Source organism: Scleropages formosus, chromosome 16 (genome assembly GCF_900964775.1).
Source record: "Scleropages formosus chromosome 16, fSclFor1.1, whole genome shotgun sequence".
Taxonomy (NCBI): Eukaryota; Metazoa; Chordata; class Actinopteri; order Osteoglossiformes; family Osteoglossidae; genus Scleropages; species Scleropages formosus.
This window is the reverse complement of record NC_041821.1, coordinates 10,344,743-10,372,210: the sequence shown is the minus strand read 5'-3', so window position 1 is coordinate 10,372,210 and position 27,468 is coordinate 10,344,743. Positions and strand designations below refer to the sequence as shown.

Sequence of the window (27,468 nt, the reverse complement as noted above, 5' to 3'; positions counted from 1 at the left end):
GCTGTCGTCCTCGTAATCCCAAATTTTCACACGTGAATATAAAGTATCGCGATAACACAGAGCATCGATGTGAGCGGGCAGAGCGGAAGTGCGGCCTCTTTCCGGTGGCGGACCTGTTCCGTGGTAGTCTCTCAAGATGAAGGTGAGTAGCTGCGATGGGTATTTTCTACCTATTTCTGAGTTCTTTCGCTTTTTTAAATAACAATGTCTGCCAGGTATCTAAGAGTAAATTATCAGGAATGTAAATATGTGGTTTGTATACTTATTAAGGTGTTTTCAACCGAGGATGGTGATTGATAGTTTCTGCTTATGAGTGGCTTCACACAATTATAAAGATGGCTGCCTCCTGTGTGGGGAATGTGCGAGAGAATGTAACTGTCTTCTGTTTCCTACAGTATTACTTCTGCTGACACGTTTCAAATAATACCTTGTTGGAATACTAGACGATATTTATTGTTGCGTGTAATCACAGTAGTTTTGCCTTAGTAAGTGGCATCCTGGGAACTTCTCTTCAAATGTCCTGGGCTGGGTCCTAAGTTAATATTCATATTAAATAATTAAACCTGTTAAATAATTTAAGGTTTGTGAGTGTTGTTAAGCTATACACATTTGAACGGTTGAGTGAGTACTGTACTTCTGTCCCTCACAGATAACCTAGAGAATGGTGTAAAGAAAACCCATATTTGTCAATATTTCTGCCACTTTTTTTAAATCATTACTGAACTTTATTTAGCCAGCTTTCTTCTCCATGGCTATATACAGTCTTATAGATCAACTTTACAATAATTTACTAATGAAACAAGGTAATATGATTTCAGTTCTGGTTAAGTGTCTTGACCAAAGGTATTCCAGCAGGGGAATTTAAACTGAAGAGTCAGATTTTCAGTTGACATCTCTAAGCAGTACATCATTTGCTGCCTCTTTCAGCTGAACATTTCCTTCCCGGCCACTGGGTGCCAGAAGCTGATCGAGGTGGACGATGAACGCAAGCTGCGTGCCTTCTATGAGAAACGCATGGCTACTGAAGTGGCTGCTGACTCCCTTGGTGATGAGTGGAAGGTATCTGTAGCCTGCCAGTAAAACTATACCTTACATTTTTTTTCCCTCACCTGCAGTGTGTATGGAAGTACTGTTAATAATTTGGTGAGGGGTGCAGTGCCATGTATTGAGAAGGCTGTTCAACCAGTTGTGCTTCTTTTGGTATTTAATAGTAGATGAGGCCAAAAAAGGCAAAAGCTCCCCCAGCATCGATCGATGCCATTAATCCCCTTGGTGTTGCACGTACAGCATCTGTGTGTTCTGGTATTTACCCTTTAGTGATTTCTCTGCTCTCCTAACTCCAAAATAACTAGATCTACCACTTGAAGCCCCATCTCCCAGCAGGGAAAATCCTTTTTGCACATTCCAGGTTTTTTTTTTTCTCCCATTTGACAGCTTCCCAGCTACGTCTTACTTCCACTAGTGTTTTATTATGTAAGGGCTGAAGGGGGTCAAACCTTAATATTAGCTGTTTAGAACATTGAAGAATTTTATGTCCTGTAGATTTGAATAAGACCAGACTGTTGCAATCACATGTGCTGTTATCATTTGAGTAAATAAAAGGCTTGTTTCTTTTAAATTGGTCTTTGGCTTGTTTCCCTTTCTGCTTGTTGCTGTGCTGATCTGAACAGTACAGTATTTCTTAGGGTTTGCTTCTGTTGTATTTAAATGCGTATTCTGTTAGCTGATGCTCTTTTGTTGTAGCAAGATTTTAACGAACTATACGTTTGAATTGTGAATGTGTGTTCAGTTTGCTGGGAATTAAAGCAATGGAAACATTCTCATGCTTCCTAAGCACGAAGCTGTATATCCCACGGTTGTGTTCCAGGGCTACGTGGTGCGCATCAGTGGCGGCAATGACAAGCAGGGGTTTCCCATGAAGCAGGGTGTGCTGACCAATGGCCGTGTGCGTCTGCTGCTCAGCAAGGGTCACTCTTGCTACCGGCCACGCAGAACTGGAGAGCGCAAGCGCAAGTCTGTCCGAGGGTGCATTGTGGACGCCAACCTCAGCGTGCTCAACTTGGTCATTGTCAGGAAAGGTAGTTGATGGGGGGGGGGGGGTGTTGATTTGTGTTAGGCCTGTCACACACTTTTTGTTGCTTTTTTTCTTTTAGAGGCATATCCAAAACAGCTCAGTTGTACAGCTGCAGATTTTAATGGTGCCTGACTGGTAGACTTTGGCTTGCAGATGTAACCTTAACAACCATGCCAGCTGCTGCTTTACTTTAATCTTGTTTTCTGAATAGATTTTAATTTATTTGTGTAGCAGGCGTCTTTCTCTAATTAAACCTGTTAAGACCTCGGACTGTGAGCCTGAACGCACAATAGTAGACCCTTCCTGGCTCGTCTGTAGCCTCAAAGGGGGGACAGTGTTGTGCCACAAAAACTGTAGAGCTCCTTACCAGATGCAACCTGACCTTTGTATCATGGCTGGTTGAAACTTGAAAGCTCTGACAGTATTTTTCCTCTTTCACTAGATAACCTCTGAAACTCCATAAATGTGCATTTTATGGATCAGCACAGGGTACAAAAATAAGTTACATTAGTGAAAGGTTGGTTTTCATAGCTTTTTTGTGTTTTAAGAATTTGTGTGACCTGGCGGATAGTTCATTTGTTACTCTAAAAACTTCACATGTAAAGGAGTCGTATTTAATGTTTTACCCACTTTTGAGGGGAGAAGAATCCAGTGCTTCTGATTAGTGTCTCATAAGACTGGTTAAGAGCTCAAAGAAGCTAAGATGTGAGTGTCCTTGTGTTCCAGGTGAGAAGGACATCCCTGGGCTCACCGACAGCACCGTTCCGCGCCGCCTGGGTCCCAAGAGGGCCAGCAAGATCCGAAAGCTCTTCAATTTGTCCAAGGAGGATGATGTAAGGCAGTACGTGGTGAGGAGGCCCCTCAATAAGGAAGGTATGCTATAAAATCCAGCAGTGAGGGTTACTTGAGGTGTCCAGTTTTCCTGCACAATAGGCCCTTCCTCATTTGTCTGTAGCCTCAAAGAGGAGGGGGGGGCAGTGTTGTGCCCCTGAAGCTGCTTATCAGATGTAACCAGACTGGTTGAATTCCATTGCTGTCATGTCCCCCATGCAGCACCTTATTGAAGACAACCTTGACAGATTTGTATTTTAAGTGAATTGAATTTAATCCTGTTTTGAGGCTCAACATAAATGTAAAATGCTACATTCTTCACTTCTAGGCAAGAAGCCAAGGACTAAGGCACCCAAGATCCAGCGATTGGTGACTCCCCGTGTGCTGCAGCACAAGCGCCAGCGCATTGCCCTGAAGAAGCAGCGGACCCAGAAGAACAAGGAGCAGGCTGCGGAGTATGCCAAGCTACTGGCCAAGAGGATGAAGGTATGACATCAGTTTCAATAATATGTTGGCTTCCATGATCTCTTTCCAGAGGGCTGTCTCTTAAAAACCCTTCTTGGGTTAATGCCATTGTCCCCCCCCCGTTATGCTTTCATGTTCAGAATGACAAAGTATGTGGTTAAATGATTTCTTGCAGGAGGCCAAGGAGAAGCGTCAGGAACAGATTGCAAAGAGACGCCGCCTCTCTTCCCTGAGAGCTTCCACCTCCAAGTCTGAGTCCAGCCAGAAGTGAGGTGTGGATCAAAGCAGCAGGGCCGTTTCCGTGTAAAAACACAATTAAAGGTTTGCTAAAATCAGCATTGGTGCTTTTTCTTGGAGACTTAATACCAGAAAAATATTCCAGGTCTTGTTTTATATTTATTCAAGTAAGGTAGTTTTGTAGTTAAATAAGGTTAAATCAAGGACCCTTCACCTCAGAGGATGCATTTTATTAATGTTTTCCACAGACACTCAAATCTTATCCTTGTGACAGCACAGAGTTGCTTTACTGTCTAAAATTAAGCACAATGTTACTTTAATGGACGACAGCAATCCCCTATTAAATTTAGACAGGTTAAATATTTCACATGTGCAACACAGCCTACCCTTCCACCTTTAGGAACTATCCTGCTAAAAGACAAGTCAGGGTTAATTCAAGAAGTTGGTTATAGAAGAGAACCAACACAGACATAGACTTAAGCCTTTGCCTAAAAGCTTTCCATTAATTGAATATTGTGCCTTCTATAAAACATTATCCCTGAACTTTATCCCAACACCTCAAACTTGATCAATATTAAAATCTTTCAGTACTAAACTAGCATAATAATCCTATGACAAATGTGACATATGGAATGTTTTCCCCAATTTCAAATGCTGAGCACAAGGGCTTCTGTTCAACACACATTTAGCGTTCCCAAGAGTCGAGTGTTCAGCAGGAGAGCCTGTGCTGCGTGCGGTCCTGTGACAGTCTCCATCTCAGCCAACATGGAATTGTTAAAGACTGGACTGTGTTCCCTGCATGTCCATGGAGTCACTCTGCACTCCACAGGCTCTCCTGTTTGGAATGTGTCAACAGCACCTTCTTCCCTCTCATCAGCACAGACACCAGAACATACAAAGCAGTATAGAAATATCCCTTGTACCCTCCCCAGTCCCACTGCATCATGGGCCTGCATACTGTAGCTTTTAAAGACAGTCATAGGGAACTGTAACAATCCCTCATGTCTAACACAGCCTTGATTCAGATTGTCCTTTGAGAGTATGTACAAAATTAAGGAAAACCTAAAGCCAACCCTTATGAAAACTTAATATGTACAGGGGCTTAAGAAGTATACATATGTTAATTATATACATTTAATATGCACATTACCTAAGCAGGACTAAGTGGTTAATGGAAACAAAAGTAGTAACAGGTTTTATCTAAGATGTTCTGTTGAACATAAAGCCACAACAGCACAGGAAGCAGCAGACAGTTGTGGTACTTGGACTGGAAACGTCAGGATAGGACTCAGAGCATCATATGGAACATGTCACTAAAAGGCTGCTTTCTGGAGGATGACATCCTTCAAGTATGACAAACTAACATAATTCTAAACACCTGAAATAGAGAAACTACATCAGCACAGAACATACACAGCTTTAAGCTTTTATACAAAAATAAAGATGTAGTAAGAAATTAAGGCTGGCAGAGCAGGTGAATGAGGCACAGGCAAAGAAAAGCCCAGTGGTGCGATTAAAAAGTATTCTTTGGGTGAAATCGGAGGCAAGAAATGGACAAGCCTAAATTCTGCTACTGCCCGGGTGCAGTCCTTCAGGAGATGTCTTCAGATGACTGGTGCTCCAAAACACTTCAGGCACCATTGCACCCCGATGCTGGGAGGCCTGTCCATTGTGCCCAGAGCCCTCACGTTCTCAGGGCCGAGTCCGTCAAAGGCCTTCTTGTACTCTCGGTCAAAGGCCTCTGTGGGAGCACACAGGGACACGGCTATCAGCATTTTGCTACGCTCCAACGTCACACATCTAAAATGTCAATGGAAAGGGGGTGGGGCAACTGAGCTACAGACATCTTCCTTTCTGGCTCATCAGCGAATCACTTATCTTCACTGATATTCTGATCAGGATTTTAAACAAACTCAGTGTTAAACACAGCAGAAAATTGGCAATTAAATTTCAGAAGACTCTCAGGTGCATTTGAGCCTTAATATGAAAAAATAAGTACTGTATTTGGGTTCAAATTCAATATTTGACAAATACAGCAAATATTTCTGATCATTGATCATTAATGTGATCCTGCAATATAAGCACAATAAAATGGCACATGTGGGAGAGAACCTGCAGAACCCTAAAAACACCTTACACCCACAGGAACTTTGGTTCAGTACCAAAACTGAAGCTGTAAAGCAGGCAAACTGTATACTGAGACTGTACATGAACAGAGTACATGTAACACAGCTTTACACTCACCAATATCAATGTTCTCCCGTCCCAGAGCCACAAGTGAAAGGAACAAGATCTCTCTATAGATGCTCCTGTTGAACAAGCACACGCACTGCGTTATTTTGGCCATGTTTCAGGGATGAGGAACCAGGTGATGAGTGGACAAGGACAAGCCGGATCCGCCTAACCTCTGGCGCTTCGCTTCTGGGTGCTTCTTGACTTCTTGGAGAAGGAGCTCAATGGGCTTCGTCACATCGTTGGACTGAATGTTTCTCACAATGCTGTTGAGCAGAGATCTGGTTTCCTGGAAATCTGTGGGGGCCAACTGTTCCTTCTTCCCCACTGTAACACACACAGCCCATGATCATCAATCACAGTGCACCCGCAAGTACCTCGTTTTGATATGTGGACTCCAACAGCTGCTTTGTTCTCAGATCTCCATGGCTTGCTTTCTAATACTACTGACGGCCAAAAACCAAGGAAAAAGGAAAATAATTGAGGAGAGTAAAGAGTAACTACAGAAAAATGCTAACATTTATATTAAAAATTATTATAGTGCCTGCATAACTGTTACTGTGACTTCTAGAGAACAGCTGTGATCCAGGGGTGGTTAGTTAACCACCTGAACGCAAAACTGGGCAACACACTCACACAAAGTCCGCCACATCTGGTAGAGCGGCTCACTGGGCTCCTGGTGCAGGTTGATGTTGTCCCACAGCAGCTGCACGTACACCAGCTTGCTGTCCTGGGACAGGGAGGTCAGCGGGAGCTGCGGAGCACCAGAGCACACAGAGTTACTGGGGATGATCGCTACTCTGGAAAGTTTGATTTACACTGATCTTACACTGGCCCTCAGTACTGAGGAGGATGAGAAACAATGAAATGGTCATTAGCACCACCTTCATACAGTCAAAGGAAAGCATTGTGTAGCATGCAAATTGGCTAAAACTAATCTTCTGTAGTTTAGCTATGCATGAGTGGTGACTGTCCTTCACATCCTGGGGAGCTGGTGAGGGGCTGGGAGGCTCGTCACCTGCACGCCATTGTTGCAGTGTTCCGAGGTCATGATGAGTCCTGGCAGGTAGCTTGGCAGGTCCAGTCGACGGAAGTACCACACCAGATTCCAGAATATGATGGGATGCTGGCTCAAGAACTTGTGGGTGTAGATGACCTGGTCACCTTCATTCTCCAGCAGCGACTCCAGTTCCTTGCGCAGGACCAGCGGGCTGAGGTAGGGCACTGACACAGGCAGGGGGTTGGGCCGCCTCTGCCCCAGGGAATCCTGGGAAAGGCACAAAAGATTATTATAAGATAAATTAAAAATTGTTGTGGTTTGTGATACCATTATTCATTAATTTAGCTGACAATTCTATCCAAAGTGACTTACAAAGCTAGGTTGGGACACTAAAGCTACTTACATTGATTCACCCATTTACACAGCTGGCTAATTTTTACTGGAGCAATTCAGGGCAAGTCCCTTAATGAAAGGTACTACAGTAGGAGGTGGGATTTAAACCAGGGTTCTTTGAATGCGAGGCAGTGGCTGTAATCACTTTTCTTCCCCTTCCATGAATAGTCAGTTTTATATAAGTACAGTTGATCCTCCCACATCGCGGGGCTTAGGGGCTCAGTCCCCTCGGCGATGTGGAAAAACCATGTAAAATTTTCAGTCCCCCTTAGGCAAGCAAATCGAAGCGAAGCTACGAGCTTTACGTTTTGGAGCCATGATTACATAAGGTATAACACACAAAAGTTTGCGAGATAAATGCAGGACACAAGATCATTATGCAGGAGGAGATGTTGTACAACGCACCACTGAAACCATTTTGGCACAGATATCCAGTTTTTTTTTTTTTTTTGCAAAGTTTAGCTTTTACAAAATTTAACTAAAAAATTGTGTATATTTATGGGATTAAATGATATAATACATTAATACTATACATATATTTTATGCATTTATGCCAACCTTGCATTTACTTTTCGTCTGCAGTGCTACGCGGTTTCCTGTACCAGGCTGCAAAGCTCCCAAAAACAACTCCCATTTAATTGTTTATTGCCGACCCGCAGAAAATCTACGCTGCGATGCAGGAGGGTCGACTGCATATGTTTACTTGCACAGCAACAGGGGGGTTAACAGGACAACAGCTGTGACACAAGGGTGCAGTAGGTACTGCTGGTGCTTCATAGCTCCTGGTCTGTGCAGTTGCATTCAATTTTGTGTAGGGTTTGTATGTTCTCCCTGTGTTTATGCGGGTTTCCTCCCACAGTCCAAAGATGTATTTCAGACTAAATGACTCAATATTACCCTTAACGAGTGTGTGTGTGGGGGAGAGTGTGCGCGAGACATTGCTCTGGTCTATAAATGGGTGAATGTTTGCAGAGTTCAGTACAGCGAGAATAAACCACCAAGTCACTGTGGACAAATATGTCAACTAAATACTAGTTAAGTCACTGTACAGTGAATATTAAGTGTGATACATCAATAAATGTAAATGACAACAAACTATGTGGGCATTTCTATCCACAGCATGATCCCAACATGTGATTATAGCACTGCAAATGCTGTTCATGTACCTAAACAGCACATCTCCAGTGGTAACTCAGCTGTTGACTGAGATGATCACTGCAGCTGAATGATATTTAGTAGAAGCTCCAGGGTCGGGAGAGAGGCGAGTGCTCACCGACGCATCCTGCAGGCTGCAGGGTAAGCTGGTGGTGGAGACCCCGTGGGAAGGCCGTGGGGTGACCTCCAGACTCTGCAGAGCCCCGCTCACACTGTTGCTGCGGGTCAGAGAGGTACCCCATTTCCCTTCCATGGTGCCAGAGTGCACCGCCTCCAGGCCCAGGCTGCACAGAAACAGAGGCAGGAAGCTCTGGGTTCCTCATACTGGACCGTGATTCTGTGTCAGACCTGAAGCCTGGTCATCCACAACTTTACAGTATGCCCACTTCATGGCATGAAGTGCCAGAAAAATGTGCAAGGCTGGGTATTAAACACAGATGTGATACTAGCGATGGCAGACTCTTGAAGATCATAGCAGCCCACCTGTTGCGCAAGTCTCCATGCTTTCCCTTGGCTCCTCCCACAGCCTCATCTGGGCCCTCGCTGAAGCTGATGAGGTCTTGCATTTCACCCTCAGGCCTTGCGGACTCCAATGTCTCAGGCACACGGCTGCTGTGTATGCTGTCGCCTGATCGGCTGGGCTTCAGGACGAAGCTGTGGGTGAAGGTGGACACATGGAGACAACTCAGCTTCTGCTGACAGTGCGGTCACTTTCCCCCGTGGACCAGTCTCTGGTCAGACAATGGAGGACTCTGACCTATGTGATGTTCTGAACTGGTACACCGGACTGCTTGTGACATCACAGCCTACCTTGCCACTTGAAATACTACACTTTAGTAACAAAGTCACCATGCAGCCACATTTCCATACAGGTCTACATCCTCGGCACTGAGGCCCACCTGGAGGTGCCCCGCAGGTCCCGGAACTCCACGTGGAGTAGGGGCAGAAAGGTGCTCTTGCAGAACGGGCATGTGGTGTTGAGGTTTGAGTCATCGGCCGTCCAGCCGGCCATGATCTCCTCGTCGTAAACCAGGGCCTCGCAAAAGCGACACAGGGAGCAGCTGGACATCAGCACCTGGAGGGATGCAGCTCTTAGTCTACAGGCTGTGCTGGAGTTCCTTCACATCAGCTTCAGCATATTTTTAAAATTTATACTCCTACCTAAAATTGCAGTCCATTATTAATTTTTTTTTTTTTTTTTAAATGAAGTTTACCGGGAGTCTTGACTGCATACAGTACAGTATATATTTCATTAAAAAAAAAAAGCTGTACAAAACACCTTTCCCTTTATAGGAATAGCAAGTAGTACAGTGGCTAAAGCAGCTGCCTTCAGTGCCAGTGGCCATATGTTCAAATCCCACCTCCTGCCATGCTACTGTTGAGCAAGATGCTTCCGTTGAATCGCTCCAGTAAAATTACTCAGCTATATAAATTAGTAAATCACTATAAGGAGCTTTCATCCAGCTGACACTTAACTATATTTATATTGTTCTTACTGCATTTATTGAAACCTTCCTGTAAAATACAACTATAGTAGGGCTCCTCCTGGCCTGGGGGGGCATACTCACCTCAAGGGCACAGTTCTGGTAGATGCTGGAAGAGCTTGCATGATGAGAGGAACCCTGTTCTGACTCTGGACCCCTCCCTGGCCTTCCTTGCATCATGTCTGAACAATTACATATATCAATTAAAGAAATCAATCTAAAGTTCAAGACATATACAATTAAACTACATTTTACAGAAGCTGTAATCTCAGTACTAACTGCACAAGAATCTGTTTTTATGCAAGTCAGCAGAAAGCGTAGCTTAAAACTTTTACTTTACAAAGACCCAGATTCCAATCCCACCTCCTGCTGCAGTAACCTTGATCAAAGCTAATTACATACAGTAAAAATTACCCAGCTATATAAACGGGTAAATCGTTGTGAGGAGCGCCGTAAGTGTCTTCGAAGGAGAAGATGAGCGAAACAAATGTAAAGGCAACTTCCTTCTGCTTGAAGAAAAGTTGAGGGGCACAATCAATTTAATACTACAATTTTAAGCCTGAACAAAACACTGCATGTATGTATCTGTCTGGTGTAGTGAGTGTCCAGCCTGCGGGACCACATATGTGCAAGTGTGTGTGTGTGTGTGTCAGTATGCAAGCGCACTCTCGTGAAGGCTTACGGGTGGGGTGCGATGCTCTCCCCGCGTCACTGCTCCCGCTACTGCCCAGGCTGGTCCTGCTCTGTGTGAGACCATTGGAGGCCAAGCCTGGGACCATACCCCTGGGGTTGGGACTGTCCTGCCCACTGCCCTCCAGCAGGTGTTCTTCCAGCCTGGCAGGGAAGTTACCCTCACCGTGGCCATGTTCCTCCTGGGACACAAAACCAGGGGAAGGGTAATTTGTCACACCATGTTTAAAAAACAGACCACATGGAACTGATACATGAAATCAAACACTGTTTTAGCTTTGCTTTCTACTTGCCGCTTTCTAGTGTACAACCCTCCTTCAAATGACGCAAATATTTTCCATGAAATCAGCCTGATCTGCTCAGAATTACCATTACGAAGGGGTCAGATTACCATGATTTTTTTGCCTTTACAAAAGGAAAATACTATGCCGTTCCCACACAAAATATATTGCCCAATGTTAAAATACAAAAATAAGCTATTTTACGCATGATAACATCATTAATGCTTTGTTAAAACAAAATTTTTTATTATTAAAAATTCATTATTGCTATCCACTTGTCCAATTCAGGGTCAAGTTGGTCTGGCTTTTTATGATACTTTAAACATGGTTCAAACACCAGTTAAACAAACAGCTATGGAACTTTTCTCCACTGGACAATCCCTGTACTAACAATGAAGGGAAGTCGTGTCTTTCTAAAGCCTTTTTTTCTTCTTTATATCTTAATGTGCTTTTAAGAAAACCTTTTCAACTTATACCTGGACAGCTTGTGTTTTAAACTGAGTGCTTCTCATTTTTCACCTGCGAGCGTTGCACTGAATCACAAGATAGTCATTTATTAAAAAAAAAAAAAGTGTATATTACACACACACACACACACACACACACACACACACATTCATAAATCGTTATGAGGCCTGCATGTACTTCAGAAGAAGTACTGCCTGCAATAGCCACTCGAAGCCATAACTTCCACCCACTCTCTGTAGAGAAGGGAGCGCTCACCTCGTCGTCAGAGTACGCATAGGCTGAGGCCACCGCACCCCACACCTTGCTGGCCACACTGGCCGCTTGCTTCATGCCAGACTTCAAAACATCCATCTTCGGCCCAGACAGCAGGTTGTCCATCTTGATGGAGGAGATGGAATTGATAACGGAGCCCAGAGAGCCGTGCGGGGAGGAGCGGACAAGCGCTGACAGGGACACAGAACGCTGGTTCTGGCCCTTGGGTTTTGCTGCAAAAGTCTTGGAGCGGGGAACAGTGGGGCTCCGTTTCGGTGTCTCAGAGGCTGACCTGGGTGGCTTTACGGGTGCTACAGGAAGGCTGGACCTCCTCTCGAGGGACTTGCTCTGCACTGCTTCTGACCCCTGTACCTCTTCCTTTGGAGGCCCCTGGTGGAATTCCATGCTGGAGGACTTAACGCCCAGAGGGCTCTTCAGGTTCATGTACAGCTCAATCTCATCAGCCAGGTTGCGAGATGCCACTGATGTAACGTGTTGAGTCTCTTCGCTCTGCACAGAGATAGAATCTGTGCTCTCCGTGGCCATTATGGACAAGGGATCAGCCCCCTTCTCCACATCCTCCCTCTCCACAGCTCGCGAGTAAGAGCTGCTCCGTTTGGAATAGTCTCGCTGCTTTGCCTCCTCCCGTAGCACCACAGGATCAATCTCGGCAGCGGGAACCTCTATTGCCGCTTCACTTTCAGTACCGACTGCCTCACCCGTCTCATGGACGTCTGCAAACACACTGTCTTCTCCTTCCGATTTGCTGCAGTAGCTCCTCAAGCCCTCCTTAATCAAGCGGTCTGAGGCATCGGCAGGTGGGGTCTTGCTCCCAGAAAGGGCAGCAGCCAGGATTTTGGCATCAGCACCCATCTCAGTGACCATCTGGTCTGTGCTCTTCTCCAGGCTTCCCTTCTTGAGCAGCATTCCAGCACGGCTCTCCACACTGAAGCTGCAGCTGCGCTCTGAGAAGGCCCTCTGCCGCCTCAGCTGGGAGTCCACCTCCCGAGCTGCACCCTGCTGAAGCATCATGTCCGCCTCTGGCAGAGCCACATCTTCGCTCAACCTGCGTGAGGTGAACAGCTTCCCCCCGGAGCTGCCTGGAGGACAAGGTACACGAGAGATAGCAGATCAAGGATGTCAGAACAAGCAGTTTTGGTTAGGATCCTGAAATGACTGGGAACTTCAGAACTAGCCCAAAACCACAACGAGGATGGCAGAAAGCACAAGCTGTAGTGCAAAAGACTCTCTGCAATCTTACTGTTGGACCCTCTGCCTGTGGTGTTATCAAAGCTTCCTGTGGACAGCCTCACGATGCTGGGAACCGGGATGAGCAGAGGTGTATCCTCCGAGCTGGTGCCATCCATCACACAGTCCTTTGCATGTTCCCCTGAAGAACCAAACAGAAGCATGATCATCACACAGAGGCATACACTCCAACAAAAAAGTTCTTGTACTTCGACTCCATCTTCTGTGGTCATGACTACCAATTCCTTCAAAAAAACCTGCCCGTGACACAGTCCGCTACTTAAACACCCTGATTCAGCTGTGGTGGTAGAACACTGTGGTCTTCCCAAAGTGACCCAGTACTAGAGTGCTGAAGGATGGTCCTTTACCGCTGTGTTGTGTTTTTGGTGTAGTGGGCTGCTCTGTGCTGGAGAGAGCAACTGACACCTGAAGCCCATCCAGCAAATCCTGGTGCAGCTCATCCTTTGACCCATAGCCCTGATCTGACTGACCACCTGCAAGAAAACAGAGCCTTCAGTAACCTGCTCAGACAGTCATCTGTGTGTACAGTTACACACAGTATGCAGGCTGTATAATTTCAGAATATGGCTATACAACATTAAGATTTACTATGTTATGCCCATAACACAAAACCATACAGGATGCACTAAAGCAGGTTGATTGGTATTCTGAACAGTAATGCTTTCACTCCAAGTCCTTTTAGGCCCCATTCTATTTGGCACTGATTTCACTATTTTAATAAAAGAAAACAGCCTTACTGAATACCTCATAATACACTAAACAATGCATGTTCACAAAATCATGTTTTAATTGCACAACCAAGGCTTTCAGAATGTCACACTGTAACAAAGGAACATAAACTTTAAGCAGAACAAAAAAAAAAAATATCAAAAGGAAGTATATTCACAATTTACTGGCTATTTCCCAACCATTATACACAGTAAGCGATAAAACAGTCTTCCCTAAGTAAACAACAATAAGCCTGCATGTGCTAGATAATCTAAAGTAAGATACGTTGAAGCGTTCCTTTCCACAGTTCTAGATGAAGTACCTGTGCTGCAGTGGTTCTCTGCAGTTTCTCCCACAACCAAGTCACGGGCGAACAGGGTGTGCTCCTCCCCGTTGATGTCCGTACTGTCTGTGCTGCCGTGGCTCACCCCATCACCGTCCCGCCCATCCGAGCAACCGACCAACTCCCCTGCATGGGCCAGAAGAGGAAACTCTCAGCCCTAGATTCCCCTGCCGTGCCACCCTCTAGACTGGCCCACTGAACCAACAGTCCAGTAAAATCAACACACTCACTTGTATGCCTTGATGAAAATACAAACTTTTTTTTATCTAATAAAATATATGCATTGTCTAATAACTTTGGCAGATTATTTCATTTAACAATCCTTTATCCACTGAAGTACTGACTGACAATTCTCAGTGACATAAGGTAATATCACACATTCATGGCTTTCAGTCAGGAGGACACTGATGTGAAGAGGAATTATTTTTCTCTGAAAACTCAACTTCATTAGTGTACCAGGAGATGGCGCTATACTGCTACACTGTTCCCCGAAGTGCTGCGTTTGTTACGAGTTACTCAGGAGTCCTTCCTTCTGTCATTGTTACCTGCACTGATTAGATGGGACCTTTCACCGTGACCGGCGAGAACCGCCTGTTTGAACTGCACCATCGCTCGCACCACGTTACGCACTTTGGCCCACATGAAACGGCCACTCCTGTTCCTGCTGGGCCATGGACCCTCCAGTACCGCCTGGACGGACACACACAGTCACACAAACACACACAGAGTTACCTTTCAACAAATAGCACCTCTTTCACAGCTTTAAACATGTCAAGACACCAACTGTAAACCACATACATAACAAAGCAGTTAATGCAAAGCCGAGCTTTGTGAAACACTCATAAAAACAAAGTTCTATATTGTTTCAAAACCATTATAGTTTGGTTTATTTCCTCATTAAGCCAACAATTTTCTCACAAGCAACTCCCAATAAGCCTATACAAACCTATGTACAGTAATTTACCCATTCGTCCACAGGGCATTTAAGTATATGTTAAGTACCTTGATCAAAAGGAACTACAGACAAAATATCTTAGGAGTGTAAGGTGACCGCTGTGGCCACTACACCACCTTCTGGCCCCATTAACTTGTTCCACAACATAAGTTTCTCAGTACCAAGTACCATTACTATGCTATGTGTTACTCAAAGTCACACACAGATAAGTTGTTCCCCGCCCCCAGGTGCACCACCTTATTGTAGTATCCGTACGTGATGGCGTTGGGCTGCACTCCCGCCTTCTTGATGGCCATCAGCACACGAACAGCCATGACAGGCAGGCCCCAGAGACCGCACAGCTGCATGACAACACGGTAGCATACCTGCAACCAAAGGGGAAGCACCATCAGTAGGTGGCAGAGGTGGTGGGGATGGTCCAGGGGCAAACACTAGCACGCACACACGGGTGTGTTACAACATCACCACAAGACACTGTCGATCAGCTTAGCAAACAATCTCAGTGAATTACCTAACCTGCCACCTGAATATGTGAAAACAGACTGTCACACACCTGAAGTATGACAAGCTTGATGGGGAAGTTCCAAGATACTTGGCACACAACAGTTCTCTTCCCCAACAGCATGGCACACTTTAAATAAACTCACTCCCCATTCTTGTGGTTGTCAACACAAAATTAAGACGGCGTGACTGACAGGAGCTGCGGGAAGCGTTAGTGTATGCACTCTGGTTCCACCTTCCAGTCAGATCACAAGGGCACTTGCCTCATCCAGCACCTCCACCTCAGTGCTGTGCATCTTGAGAAGCACGCTGTAGGCCTCTTGCATGGCACGCAGCTTGGAGTGGGCAGCTCGCACCCCTGCCGGCAGGCAAATGAACCACAGGCTGTAGCAGTGGCTCAGCAGACAACGTCCCCACAGCTGGGGCTGCAGGTAAAAGCGCTTTGCCATCTTGGAGGCCAACTTGATTTCCTGTAGCCACATGGATGCAAAGGTGGTAAGACAGCGATGGAAACATGCCTGGCACCTGTCACACAGCATTCATACCTTTCCAAGAGCACAAATGTCTCAGAAGTACTGAATGCAAGCTGATTATTCTTACTAATGTCGCAACAAATTGACTGCTAGGATCCAGAAGGATGAAACGCTCCCTCCATAAATGCGGTTAAACGTCACTATTCCCTCTAATATAAAAGGCAACTTTTCACCTACATCATAAATTCTTATTAATTCTATAAGATTAAGTCACCTTTTTGAAATTTCTCAGACAGTGCTACATGACCATCCTATGTACAAACCGTAGCCTTTCTCCCTTGTATCTTTGCTTTCATTTTCTCACTTTAATGTTTTTATGTTGTGAGCCTCTTCTGTAGTTTAAAAATTTCAAATATCACTGAAACCAGTGTTGGAAAATATGTAAGTTTTGGGAAAACACCTTCACCAGTATTCTTAATTACATTTACTAATTTAGCAGACACTTTTCGCTAGGGCAACATACAATGACATTTAGTTGATACTTTTATCCAAAGTCACTCATTGCTAGATACTGTCAAATTCCTACAATCATTCACCCAAATTTATAGAACAAAAAAGCTTGTGTGTTGCATTGCTCTAATTATAAAGACTCCTCTGTTCACCTTGAACACATCTTTGGAGAGTGGGAGGAAACTATATTACCTGGAGGTAATCAACCATGGGGAAAAACATGCAAACTCCACAGAGAGCGAGTGGGATTCAAACCCACATCCAAACATACAGTGCAGGCACTGGGAGGTACCAGCACTACGCACAGACCTACCATGCTGTCCCGTAATTCCTAATACATTTCTTCCACCCTGATAAATTTGTGAAATTTGAAAAGGAGGTCCTATCTCTTTGGACCTGGGGCCAGTGCTCTACTGAGGTACAGGCCTAGCATGGTTGGTTCCAAACAGCTGAGGCTCCTTCCTCCATAACCAACTCTGGAACAATGGTGGGCTAAAAATACAGTGGCAGAAGGCCTGCACTGGGAAGAGCGTCATTTATTGTTTCACGTGCTCCTCACATTCAGTGGCAATGTCTTAGCATCCTGCCCCAGTGAGCCAGGGGTGGGAGGCAGAGCTGACATCGGCTACCCACATGTTCAAGAAACTGTCCCCTGCAGGAAATTTGTCTAGCACTGATCTATAAAACAACCAGTGCTTACACCCTCCTGTGCAAATTTAGTAGATGAGGTTTAATACTAAAGGTTGGGTATTTGTTTACAAAACCTGATCATCTGTTACACCCCAACCAGACTGCTACTCTCCTCCACCTCTGCCCACATGGTGGTCCCACGCACAAAAGGTCCAAAAGCAAAGTGAGGTTCTGGATCAGATATGGTCAAACAACCTTCCCTTCTCACTCAGAACTGCTGAATCTGTCTACATTTAGTTCACGCTCTATAACTTTGAAATCATAACTGTTGAATAACGGATAAACTTTCACACCCCTACTGACGTAATGTAAATGTTTAAAAAAATAATTAGGAATGTGATTTGGAATTGTTGGTTATTCAAATAAAACTTTATGCAACTACTTTTGTGATGTACATTGGTTCATATGGTGGAAAGTAACTGCTTTAGAATCACACATCTGCATCTAAACCTCTTTGTTGATGTAATGCAAACACTTTTTCAGTGAGATGTATGTTGCTTTGGAGAAGTGTGTTATGAATAAATGTAAATATAAACAATGATGCTAACTGTTGCTCAAAACACATTTAAAAAGAACTTTCACTATGGCAACTGTGAATAGGTTACATCCCATCTCAGCACCTTTCCTAATTTCTTCTTGGAAGAAAGACAGCTGTATCTCAACAACAACAAGGTATGACTTAATGTCAAAATAATTGAACAAAAACATCAAAATTTAAGAACCAGCCTAATTCAACAACACATTTTACATCCGAGTGAAAACTAGTAGGGTACACTGAACTGCCCCTTCCTATAGCGTGGCACTTGAGGAAGCTGATCCCATTTAGAATGGACGAGCACTCCTGCATAATTCAGCTACAACATGCATCATCAATTCCCTTTAAGTTGCCAATTCGGAGCACCTGCGTCCTTTGAACTGCAGAGGATTGAACATCAGCCAAAGCAGCATTGCACCCTTACAATAGTCAATACACTTTAGAAAAGAAGTTGTTTGGACTGGAAGCACTTTCCCAGCAATGCAATAAGCGGATGAAGCAGATGCAACCTGTGATGAAGTTTTGTCTGCCTACATTTTCCCTGCTCAAGTGGTCATCCACCTCACCTGCTTAGTCCTCTTGGCCAACAAGGCGGGGCTGCTGGACACGCTGGACCCAGCCATATTGCTGCTGAGTGCCGGCCGCAGCTCTTGGGGGCAGTCAAACAGCTCCAAGCGCAGCCGGGGGAAGTTCTTATAGCTAAGAAAGAAGAGAGGAGAAGGTGTGGCAGGGAGCACACTTTAGACAGAAGGAACTAATTTAATTCACAGCCAATCTTACCAACATCTTTCCTGACAAACTCCAACTCCATAGATCACCTTCCTCACTATATAAAACCAGAACCACAGTTTGATACTACCTGACTGAACACTTCTCTAGTACATTGCTTCAGCAAGACAAAAACACAACAGGTCACTGAAGAGCTAAGAATCCTCAAAGGCCACCGCTGTCATTTAAATTTAGAGGCTCTGAGTATGATGTGATCCAAATGTATTTATAATACCATGCACAAGGGGAAGGGGAAAAAAAAAAAAAAAAAAGTAAATAAAACCAGGCAGATCCCAGCATGGCTAATAATTCGACTGCTGGAGAATAACCATGCTGAGATGAGTGGTTCAAGTGCTTCTTGGGGCAGCTGGCAAGCGATGGAAACCCCCGTGTTTTCACACCCATTCTGGAGTCTGCCTCCACAACACCCCGTTAGAGGAAGAGAGGCTTGCTCTTCTGCCTTGAAAAATTAATTACTGCCATGCTATGGACAGCAAGCGCCACTTATTCGTTTGTGAGGTTCTCAGAACCTGTTGAGTGGACTACACCTCCACTGACCTGCAGAGAACTTGGGAAACACACTCTTGCACACCTTCATCTGGGCATGTCAAGTTTTGAGACCCCAAAAGTAATGAATGCATTCCATCACATGCTGAACAAACCGTATGAAACAGCCATTGAAAGGAACACTAAAATGTCCCAAGTGTTACACAGTGCAACATACACAACTCTAAAGCAGCAGGTAAAGAGGTTTTGAACAACTAAGTCACCAGAAAGCCATCCTGAAGTAGTCCTAAGTACCCTTGTTGAAATAAAAATGTATAGATTTTTACAGCTCTATTAGTCACTTTGCCAATGGCTAGCCTTAGAGACATAATAGTAAGAATGAAAAATGAATGTCAAAAGCAGTTTAATAGTAATAAATGTCTGTAGAATAGTGCCAAGAGTGAGAAACAGTACGTCTCAGCACAAAAGTACAGGATGCCTGCGACAGCAAGGCGGGTGGAGTGATTCATTGGCGGCGCAGAACGACACATCTGCATAACTGCAGCTGGCACTAAACCTCCGTCTCAAGGTTGGCAGGAAGTCGATGGAGCGACAGTGCAACAAGGAGGTGAAGGGATTCAAGGCTTTGAGAAATCAATTAAAATGTTCTAAATCAAGATGAGTGGGTCGAGAGGGAGTGAAGTGTGTATGCAACTCGCATTCTGTCCGGGGCTGATATGGGGTATATTCAGAGTAACCCATCATGCTGTTTCACGTCTCCAGGGAAAGCGCAGTCACCTGTAGCGAGCTACGGGGTCGGCCCCATCGTCGGACGGTGGCTCAGGAGGCATGACAAAGACCGTGAGGTCACTCTTCTGAGACTCATCCAGCTCAATCAGTCTTGGGTCTTCAGAAGACTCGCCCTCTACCTACACACACACACACACACACACACACACACACACACACACACACACACACACACACACACACACACAGTTTACATTTCCACCCCATCTGTGCACAGACACCGATACAGTCAAATCCATCAGCAAGAAGGAGCTACATAAGAGGGGATCACATGTCTGCTGGGTATCAGGTTTCCTCAGTCATTACACTGGAGAGCCAGAAGAGTTACATCACGTGACTTCAGGGCACAGGATAAGAAGGAATGGTCGACACAAAACAGCTCAACTAGGACACGGTGGTGCGTCTACCTTAGTTCCTTTGTCTGTGCCTTTGTCCACAGGAAACAGCTAAAACAAAAAAAGAAACAGCATTGCAAAGGACCCTACAAAAGCAGTGCCCCACACACAAAGATCAATAGTGGTGAAACAGAAAACAAAGAAATATTTTGAGACTACAACAGAAGGTAGTGGGCACTCAAGACTAAAGTAACAGCATCAACGGAGAGTGGACCTTCTCAATGCAGTCGTCAAAGAAGGCCAGGCCAGTGTCCTTGTCGCTGACAAAGGTGCACTCCTCAATGAAGCGGATGAAAATCTGGGTTTTGGTCAGCTGCGAGTAGAACTTCTGGTGGGTGCGATCTCTGCTCTTCAGGAATCCTGGGAAAAGCAATGTAACCAAAACTGATCAATGCACAGAAAAAAGACTGCCGCAAAAAAAGATTAAAGAACTTCAATTCTGTACTTCATATGCTAGGATGAACTGAAGCCTTTGTGGGTTCATTCAGGTTGTCAAAACAAAAATATCCAATAACCACAAACAATACAATCATGGACCATGCTCTGTGGATCAACATCTTCCCTCCTGAAATTGCAACAGAGCTGGTTTCCATGTGTATTACTTATTTAGTGGATAAGATTAATACTTTTTGTTCAGTATAGTGGTTAGACTACTGTCTCCAGATCCAAAGGCTGCAGGTTCAATTCCCACCTTTGCCTGTAGTATCCTTGAGCAAGGTACTTACCCTAAATTGCTCCAGTAAAATGATCAAGTTGTATAAATATTATAATAATCGTAATAACTGTAACCTTAACATTGTAAGCCGCTTTGAAGGAAAACGTTAGCTAAATGAATAAATGTAAATGTATACATTTTCAGCACTTGTTTTCTCCAAGGTGTACATCACTGTGGAGGAGCTGACAGCCAAGGACATAAAACTTACTTTACACTTAATTCTTAAACCTGTATTTTACATAATATTCATTATATTCACTACAAATCTCAAATAATACAAAATCATAGGTTGAAGAATATTAATAAGGTTAGAGTTAAAAAAAAAATTAACATGCAAAAATTTCAAGTCCTGCTTGACTTATACAATCGTCTGTTCTGGTGAACATTTACACATGCAGAAGAGGTCACGTTTAAAAAAAAAAAGTTTATATAAAGAGGCAGCTGGTAGCATAGTGTTTAGAGTTGCTACCTTTGGACCCAAAGGTTGCAGATTTGAATCTCCGGCCATCCGACTGTAGTGCCCATGAGCAAAGTACTTACCCTACATTCCTCCAGTAAGATTACCCAGCTGTATAAATGGGTAAATAATTGTACATACCTTAATACTAAGTTGCTTTGGAGAAAAGCATTGGCTAAATGAATGTATATTTATATATTAAAAAAATCCAAATTTAACATTTGGAGGATGGAAAAATAAAAATTTTCTGAAGTGGCACAAAGGATATGGATTTATAACAATGTGGCTAGATCAGGTATCAGAAAGGGCCCTGCTGTGGTACCCTTCAGCCAGGTACTTAACCCATCTCGGTTAAGTAAAAATGCCAAACTAGAGAAATAGTTTGGAGTTGTGCAGTTTTGTATGAAAACAATAAGATCGCACCTTCTGACTCCCTCCTACTGCGGCTCTCCATTCCTCTCACACTTAGACGAGGTCGTGGTTCGCCCCAGGACACATCCTGTGCCGAAGGGCCACATTGTGGTGGCTCGCTTTGTTTGTTGTTTCTGGAGCACAAACGAGGAACCTACACAAAGCTGGGGTGCCTGGGTAAACGCTGTCACGTGGTTCTAATCGGAAGCCCTGGCGCCCAGCTGTGGAGAGGAGTGGCTGGGGTGTTGGCCAGTGTGGAGCCCCACAGGAAATTCTCTTACAGCAAGGGGCTCGTGCTCATTTGGGACACGTTCACACTCAGAACTGTCTCTCCATGCCGCTGGCAAGAGAAATCAAGTGTCCCAGTTCTCGGTCTAAACATGACTTTTGAACAGATCCTTTCTGAAAACCGTTTGTAAATGGGTTGAAGGTTCTCCATTATATCCAGTATGTAGCTACAAGTTTCAATACCATATTATCAGTTTTTGAAATGATTAAAATTTAAATGGTTAAAACAGACTCGGTTGCATGTTGGCACAATGCATCAGTAGCATTAGTGCATCACAGGGCCTGGTTTGTGGTTCAGACATGGGATCTAATCTGACTCGGTCTATGAGTTTGCATGTTCTACCAATATTTGTAGGGGTTTCTTCCACAGTCAGAACAAAATCAGGTGATCTGGTGACTGCATTGCCTACTGTGTGCGTTTGTATGTCTTACATTGCTCTGTTGGGTGGGTGAGTAGGTAGTTGTAAGCAGCTTAGCGTAGAATAAGCAGTGTATGTTGTCTTGAAAAAGGGTGTCCACTAAATGCAAATTGATAATGTCCATAGTATTTGCAAATACGTTATATTCTGGATATTTTTTTATGGAAACGGATCATTGTTACATTTGCTGGGAACAGCTGGTGACAGACTGCAGATGAGATTTGGTGAAGCTGGGACGTACATTATTAATACAGAACCCACAAAGGAAATGTGCCAATTTCATGCGTACGTGTTCTGACATACCCTGTAAGTCGTATAGCGAGTCGGCGGCGGTGGCCTTTTCCGAGGGCGCTTGGGTGATGGGCTTGAGGTAGGTGCGGTAGCCCCTCAGGATAGAGGCCATAAAGCGCAGGAAGGCTTCCTGCACCTCCATCTCCAGAGCAGTCTTCCTCTTGTGCCAAGTAAAGTCTGCCTCCATGGGGGTCATGTCCACAGCCAGGCCCTCCGGGGCAGTCCTAAGGACTGCAGAGCACGCCAACGTAACCACTATGCTGAGCGATTCCTGCTCAGACCAGGAGCACCTACCTGCAATGCCACTGTTCTGCCCAAATAAACCCAACTACAGCAACATTCTCCCAGAGAGGAGAGAGGGGGGGGAGAAGAAAAGAGAAGGGAAAAAAAAAAAAAAAAAAAAAAAAAAAAAAGTCCAGGCATGTGCACATACAGGGATGAGGGCAGTGCCTAACCTGAAGTAAGCTGCTGGTGCAGACTGCTCAAGGAACTCAGCAGGCTCTTGCTTGGTTTCTTTGGGAGGTTCTTCCAACTATAATGCCTCTTATCATCAGATCTGCAGCACAAAGGGGGCAAGCCAGCTGAAGCTGATCACTGCAGTCATGGACAGATGTTGGGCAAATGCAGGAAGCAAACTATATCATTGTTACATTTATACTAAGGACAAAATGGAAATGCTCACAGATAGATGGTGTTGGTGTCGAGATCCACGCATACCACATCGGCAGGGGGCTCATACAGGTCAAAGTACCGGGAGTCAACACCAACGATAAAGGGACAGGGGGCATTCAGGACCCCCGCCAACGAGAGGGGACACAAGGGGATGTAAGGACACTGCCACTGGAAGGGGAAGATCATCTGGAATACAGGACATGGCGACACTGCTGTTCAAATTTGCTATGTCACCAAGCATCATTCCCCGTACCTGGTCTGTTCAATATTTAAGCAAAGTGGTAGGTAAACATCCAGGAAAGGAGACATGCTCCCAGTTTCTTCTCACCACATGCCCACAACTCATTCACTGGCTCCAAAACATAACCCTAAACCTCACCAATTCCTCAGTCAAATTTCCAAAAAAATTACAGATCGAGACCCTGAAGAACTGTGTCAAATATGACTTTAAAGAGCAGACACTAAGACAAGTTTCTAAATTAATCTTTCAGCTCCACTGTAATACATTCAAAACCAGCCATGAACGTATGTTATTTTCTCAAGTTTCCAAATGAATACGCATTTAACGCATAAGGAATGCAGTTTGTGTTAGCTCTGCAATCAGTTTCACGTGAGATCTTGCTCACCGCTACCACAGCTTCAGCCACTCCGGTGAGCACGGCTGGTCGCAATGAGTGCAGCAGGATCTTGCTCTCCATCAGGACAAAGTGCAGCAGAGTGGCGCAGTTCTCAGCCCCTAGGTTGGACAGCAGGGTGTTGAAGTCTGCCCCGCTGCAGGAGACATACGTGGTTTAGGGGTATTTCAGAGCACAGCACAGCACTGGAATGGGACATGCGTTCCAAATACTAACACAAAAATACAATGACTTCACACTTGCATAAGCTGGGTAATGTACCAGTTTTTTTTTTTTTTTTTTAAAAAAAAAAAAAAAAAAAAAAGGTTTACGATTTATGCAAATAACGACATATTTCAACCTGTGTAAAGGTGTCTGCTTTGAAGACATATTCCCAGAGCAGAAAGTGCCACATCTTTTAGACCCAGCTGAAATATTTGGGCCTTATCTCATGCTTGACTGGGATTCCGCGTGTGAGACAAGGCAGAGGAGTTGCCAATGTGAACGGACAGTGATTGAGGAGTGCAGGCAGGAGACAGACACCCACGAAATGGAAAAACAGTCATTTGTGTTATGCTCAAACCCATAATTTATTGGGCTGTCGCATGCAGCCATGCATTTAAGAACACGGTGGAAAATTACAGCACTGGGTTTTACCGATTTATGTTCCTCATGAGCTCCTACTAGTGCTTATCATTTTCCTAACTGGTAAGATAGATCAGGGCTAGTCTTTTCTTTAGAAACAGCAAAAACATAGAGCAAATCCTGGAACAAAATCAAGTCCCCCTCCTCAAAAAAAAAAAAAAAAAAAAAACACACCCCACCACACAACACTTTCAAGGAGTATTACATTTAAACTGAAAGGCATTTCCTCTGGAAACCGCCAATATGACCCTCCTGGCATCGCCACTTTAAAAGTAGTAATAGGAGGTTGGCTAAAGTAGCCTCACTAACCATCAGTTTTAAGCACCAAAAATGTCAGGAGACGGCAAGAGTGATATTTATTTTATGTTGCCTTAAGGTCAAGCTTATTCATAACCAAAAAGTCCCAGTTTGGGATCTGTAAAATTAATTCAGTCAATTCTGTATCACGAAGTCAAACAAAAACTTCAGCAAAGTGTTTTAAAAAAGGCAAATACAATTAGTCCAAAAGTAATTTTTACAATTGTTGAAGCCCTCGATATTCTCAAAAAACCCATCTTCAAAGTTACAAAAGTGTACTTTTCTGGTAATCTTAAACACCAGTGCTACATAGAGATGGCAAATACAGGGATTTAGCTTGACTGATGAAAGAGGAAGTGTCAGGTGTTGGCAAAGATGGCCGTGAGGTTAGAAACAAAAGCCATGATAAACACGACACTCAGGGGAACCATGTACCATATAATCCCACATTAAAAAAAAAAAAAAGAGCCCGCAGTTGTGCAGTAAGAGGTTATACCTCCCAAAAGAACTACTCACCTAAGGGGTAAAGGTGTGCACACGGGCTGGGAGAGGATCAGGTTGTCATGAGCTGAGAGCTGAAACAGAAAAGCACAGGATGTGCATCAGCAACACATCCAAGAGCACGGTATCTCACGGCCTCTGAAGCCAGACATCTGTCTGCTGCCCCCCTCCACACCAGGACCTGTTAAACAGCACTTGGAGTACTCAGCCTGTTGATAAGATCCTCTGCTCCGTTAACTATGGGACTATTGTTGAACACTTCTATCATCAACTCGTAACCAGAGGGGAGACAGCAGAGAAATTCATTCAGTACTGAGGATGGTGGAAATGCCAAGTAGGGCCTGTGAAACAGCCATCTCTGAGATGCTCAAATCCCTTCAGGTGGCAACGTCCAGTTTTGCACAAGCACACCAAACGGGACTGTACCTGGACCAGGATTCGTGGCCTCTGTGGAGAAGGGAAGGGCACATTGTGCATGAAGTGGGAGATGTGTCTGTAATAAAGCACACACAAATAAATTCATCAGTTAATACTAGAGAGACAGCTTGACTCCATCAACATTCCCTGCACACTTCGCTTTGCAGCCAGAGCCTCTGAAGGGCTGGCATCTTTTAGAGGTCCCTATGCTGAGGAAAACATAGGCCAGTGATCTCTGCACACTGCCAAGGCCATAACTCAGTGAAAGTGAAATTCTCATCTCAGGCAGTCTGTCAGAAACAGGGTGGAATCAGAACACAGGCATGCTAACATCAGTGACGGAGAGCAGAGTCGGAGCACAGACAAGCTGATATCAGTGACGGAGAGTAATACTCAGAGCTGACAGGGTTATACGCTTCCCCGAGCGTGGGTGGGAGACAGCACAGCAGGCACCATCTCCTGACTGCTAATGCAGGGACAGCAATCGCAACCTCATCAGGAAAAGAGGTGCATCACTTGCTGAAAGAGGCAATTATAACGATGGGTTGGGAGGAAATGAAAACCTCGTCCATCAAATGATGAATGCAAATTGCCACCTACTCAAAATTCAACTTAAGTTTCCAGCCAGCTTTTGGCTTCATGCCAAAACACCACAAACCAGAAAGCAGGGTGACCCCAAAATCATCCAATGAACCATCCCATCTTTTCTTGGGGACAAGAGGAAAACTATGAGGCTCACTTTTCAATGGGGAGCGGATGGGGTCCAGAAACAGACAGCTTGTAGAGGAACATGAGGAACTTGCGGAAGGACTGGAAGAAAGGCCAGCGGGACAGCAGGCAGATGCACTTGTTTGTGTGGACTGTCCGGTTGGGGATTGGCCGTTTGTCCACCACTGTGAGCAGGCCCAGTTGGGTCTTCTGCTTCTCGCTCAGCAGCTCTACTGCGTACGGCTCATAGAACTGGACGGCTGCACCGTACATCTATAGGAATTGGACAGATGAATGAGGAATGGTAATCAGGTTAGAATGACAAATTTACAATGTTAGGATATGATTAGTCAAATTTTCATTTGTATTACTGAGATACCTTCAGAAGACTGTAGTCATGCAGATGAGGAGCACTCACCTTTTCAGCAGAGGAGACAGTTAAGACAAAGGTGGAGAAGACAGGTAAAGGGTAGCGGGTGTTGGGCGCCCAGCACTCAATCCTGGCTCCCATGGGCAGGCAAAAGAGGGGCACGGATTCAGATAGGGGGAAAGACTCATAGTCCTCAGCAGGGTATCTGAAGATAAGGCCTGGGAAAAGAGCATATGGAATGGGCGGTCAAAGAAGCTTAGAGATCTGGGTTTGTCTGTCAACGATAGGGTGGCTTTACATCAGTCATGAGAGCAAAGCCCTGAATGCCCCATAATGATGGCTTTACAGCACCACTCTTAGCACTGGCCCCAGCTGAACTGAAATGACAGTTTTATGACAAAACTTACAACATGACCCTGAGGCACCTGGGAGCCACAATGCATCACGTGCCATATCGTATTTTACAAACTCCAGTTAAATGAAACAACAACAACATCCTCCTCTAATTGCTAGTTAGGCATCTTTGAATCTGCTTTTGGAACAGCCAAACTTAAAATGTTACCTTGTCTACACCAAGACCCTCTGTATCAGAGCTGACTGCAGGTCAGAGGTCAGAAAAAGTTGCCAAAGTAAACTCTACCTCCAGCTTATTAAGAGA

General features: G+C 44.7%; 2 protein-coding genes across 2 annotated transcripts in view; one reads left to right on the top strand and one right to left on the bottom strand.

Moving 5' to 3' along the window:
• The first annotated feature begins 75 nt into the window (after positions 1 to 75).
• rps6 (ribosomal protein S6) lies at positions 76 to 3,706 on the top strand. The gene is made up of 6 exons (XM_018737889.2): positions 76 to 142; positions 928 to 1,059; positions 1,868 to 2,078; positions 2,801 to 2,947; positions 3,234 to 3,391; positions 3,546 to 3,706. Exons 1-6 carry the CDS (start codon positions 137 to 139, stop codon positions 3,639 to 3,641), a joined length of 750 nt encoding a protein of 249 aa, XP_018593405.1. The 5' UTR covers positions 76 to 136; the 3' UTR covers positions 3,642 to 3,706.
• A 116-nt stretch (positions 3,707 to 3,822) lies between these two features.
• Positions 3,823 to 27,468, bottom strand: part of LOC108925721 (DENN domain-containing protein 4C-like) — a 45,732-nt gene continuing 22,086 nt past the window's right edge. The window contains exons 5-33 of the mRNA XM_018737886.2: positions 26,859 to 27,028; positions 26,472 to 26,713; positions 25,742 to 25,808; positions 25,331 to 25,389; positions 23,885 to 24,029; positions 23,269 to 23,444; positions 23,042 to 23,142; positions 22,599 to 22,817; positions 20,220 to 20,365; positions 20,018 to 20,056; positions 19,599 to 19,729; positions 18,113 to 18,245; positions 15,602 to 15,808; positions 15,074 to 15,202; positions 14,428 to 14,572; positions 13,862 to 14,008; positions 13,179 to 13,304; positions 12,824 to 12,952; positions 11,566 to 12,662; positions 10,554 to 10,743; positions 9,956 to 10,053; positions 9,287 to 9,462; positions 8,871 to 9,041; positions 8,506 to 8,671; positions 6,858 to 7,106; positions 6,476 to 6,593; positions 6,013 to 6,166; positions 5,852 to 5,916; positions 3,823 to 5,348 (exon numbers count right to left, since the gene is read on the bottom strand). Of these exons, the coding sequence (XP_018593402.2) occupies positions 5,212 to 5,348; positions 5,852 to 5,916; positions 6,013 to 6,166; positions 6,476 to 6,593; positions 6,858 to 7,106; positions 8,506 to 8,671; positions 8,871 to 9,041; positions 9,287 to 9,462; positions 9,956 to 10,053; positions 10,554 to 10,743; positions 11,566 to 12,662; positions 12,824 to 12,952; positions 13,179 to 13,304; positions 13,862 to 14,008; positions 14,428 to 14,572; positions 15,074 to 15,202; positions 15,602 to 15,808; positions 18,113 to 18,245; positions 19,599 to 19,729; positions 20,018 to 20,056; positions 20,220 to 20,365; positions 22,599 to 22,817; positions 23,042 to 23,142; positions 23,269 to 23,444; positions 23,885 to 24,029; positions 25,331 to 25,389; positions 25,742 to 25,808; positions 26,472 to 26,713; positions 26,859 to 27,028 (5,132 nt within the window). The 3' untranslated portion in view covers positions 3,823 to 5,211. The remainder of the gene's footprint in view (positions 5,349 to 5,851; positions 5,917 to 6,012; positions 6,167 to 6,475; positions 6,594 to 6,857; positions 7,107 to 8,505; positions 8,672 to 8,870; positions 9,042 to 9,286; positions 9,463 to 9,955; positions 10,054 to 10,553; positions 10,744 to 11,565; positions 12,663 to 12,823; positions 12,953 to 13,178; positions 13,305 to 13,861; positions 14,009 to 14,427; positions 14,573 to 15,073; positions 15,203 to 15,601; positions 15,809 to 18,112; positions 18,246 to 19,598; positions 19,730 to 20,017; positions 20,057 to 20,219; positions 20,366 to 22,598; positions 22,818 to 23,041; positions 23,143 to 23,268; positions 23,445 to 23,884; positions 24,030 to 25,330; positions 25,390 to 25,741; positions 25,809 to 26,471; positions 26,714 to 26,858; positions 27,029 to 27,468) is intronic.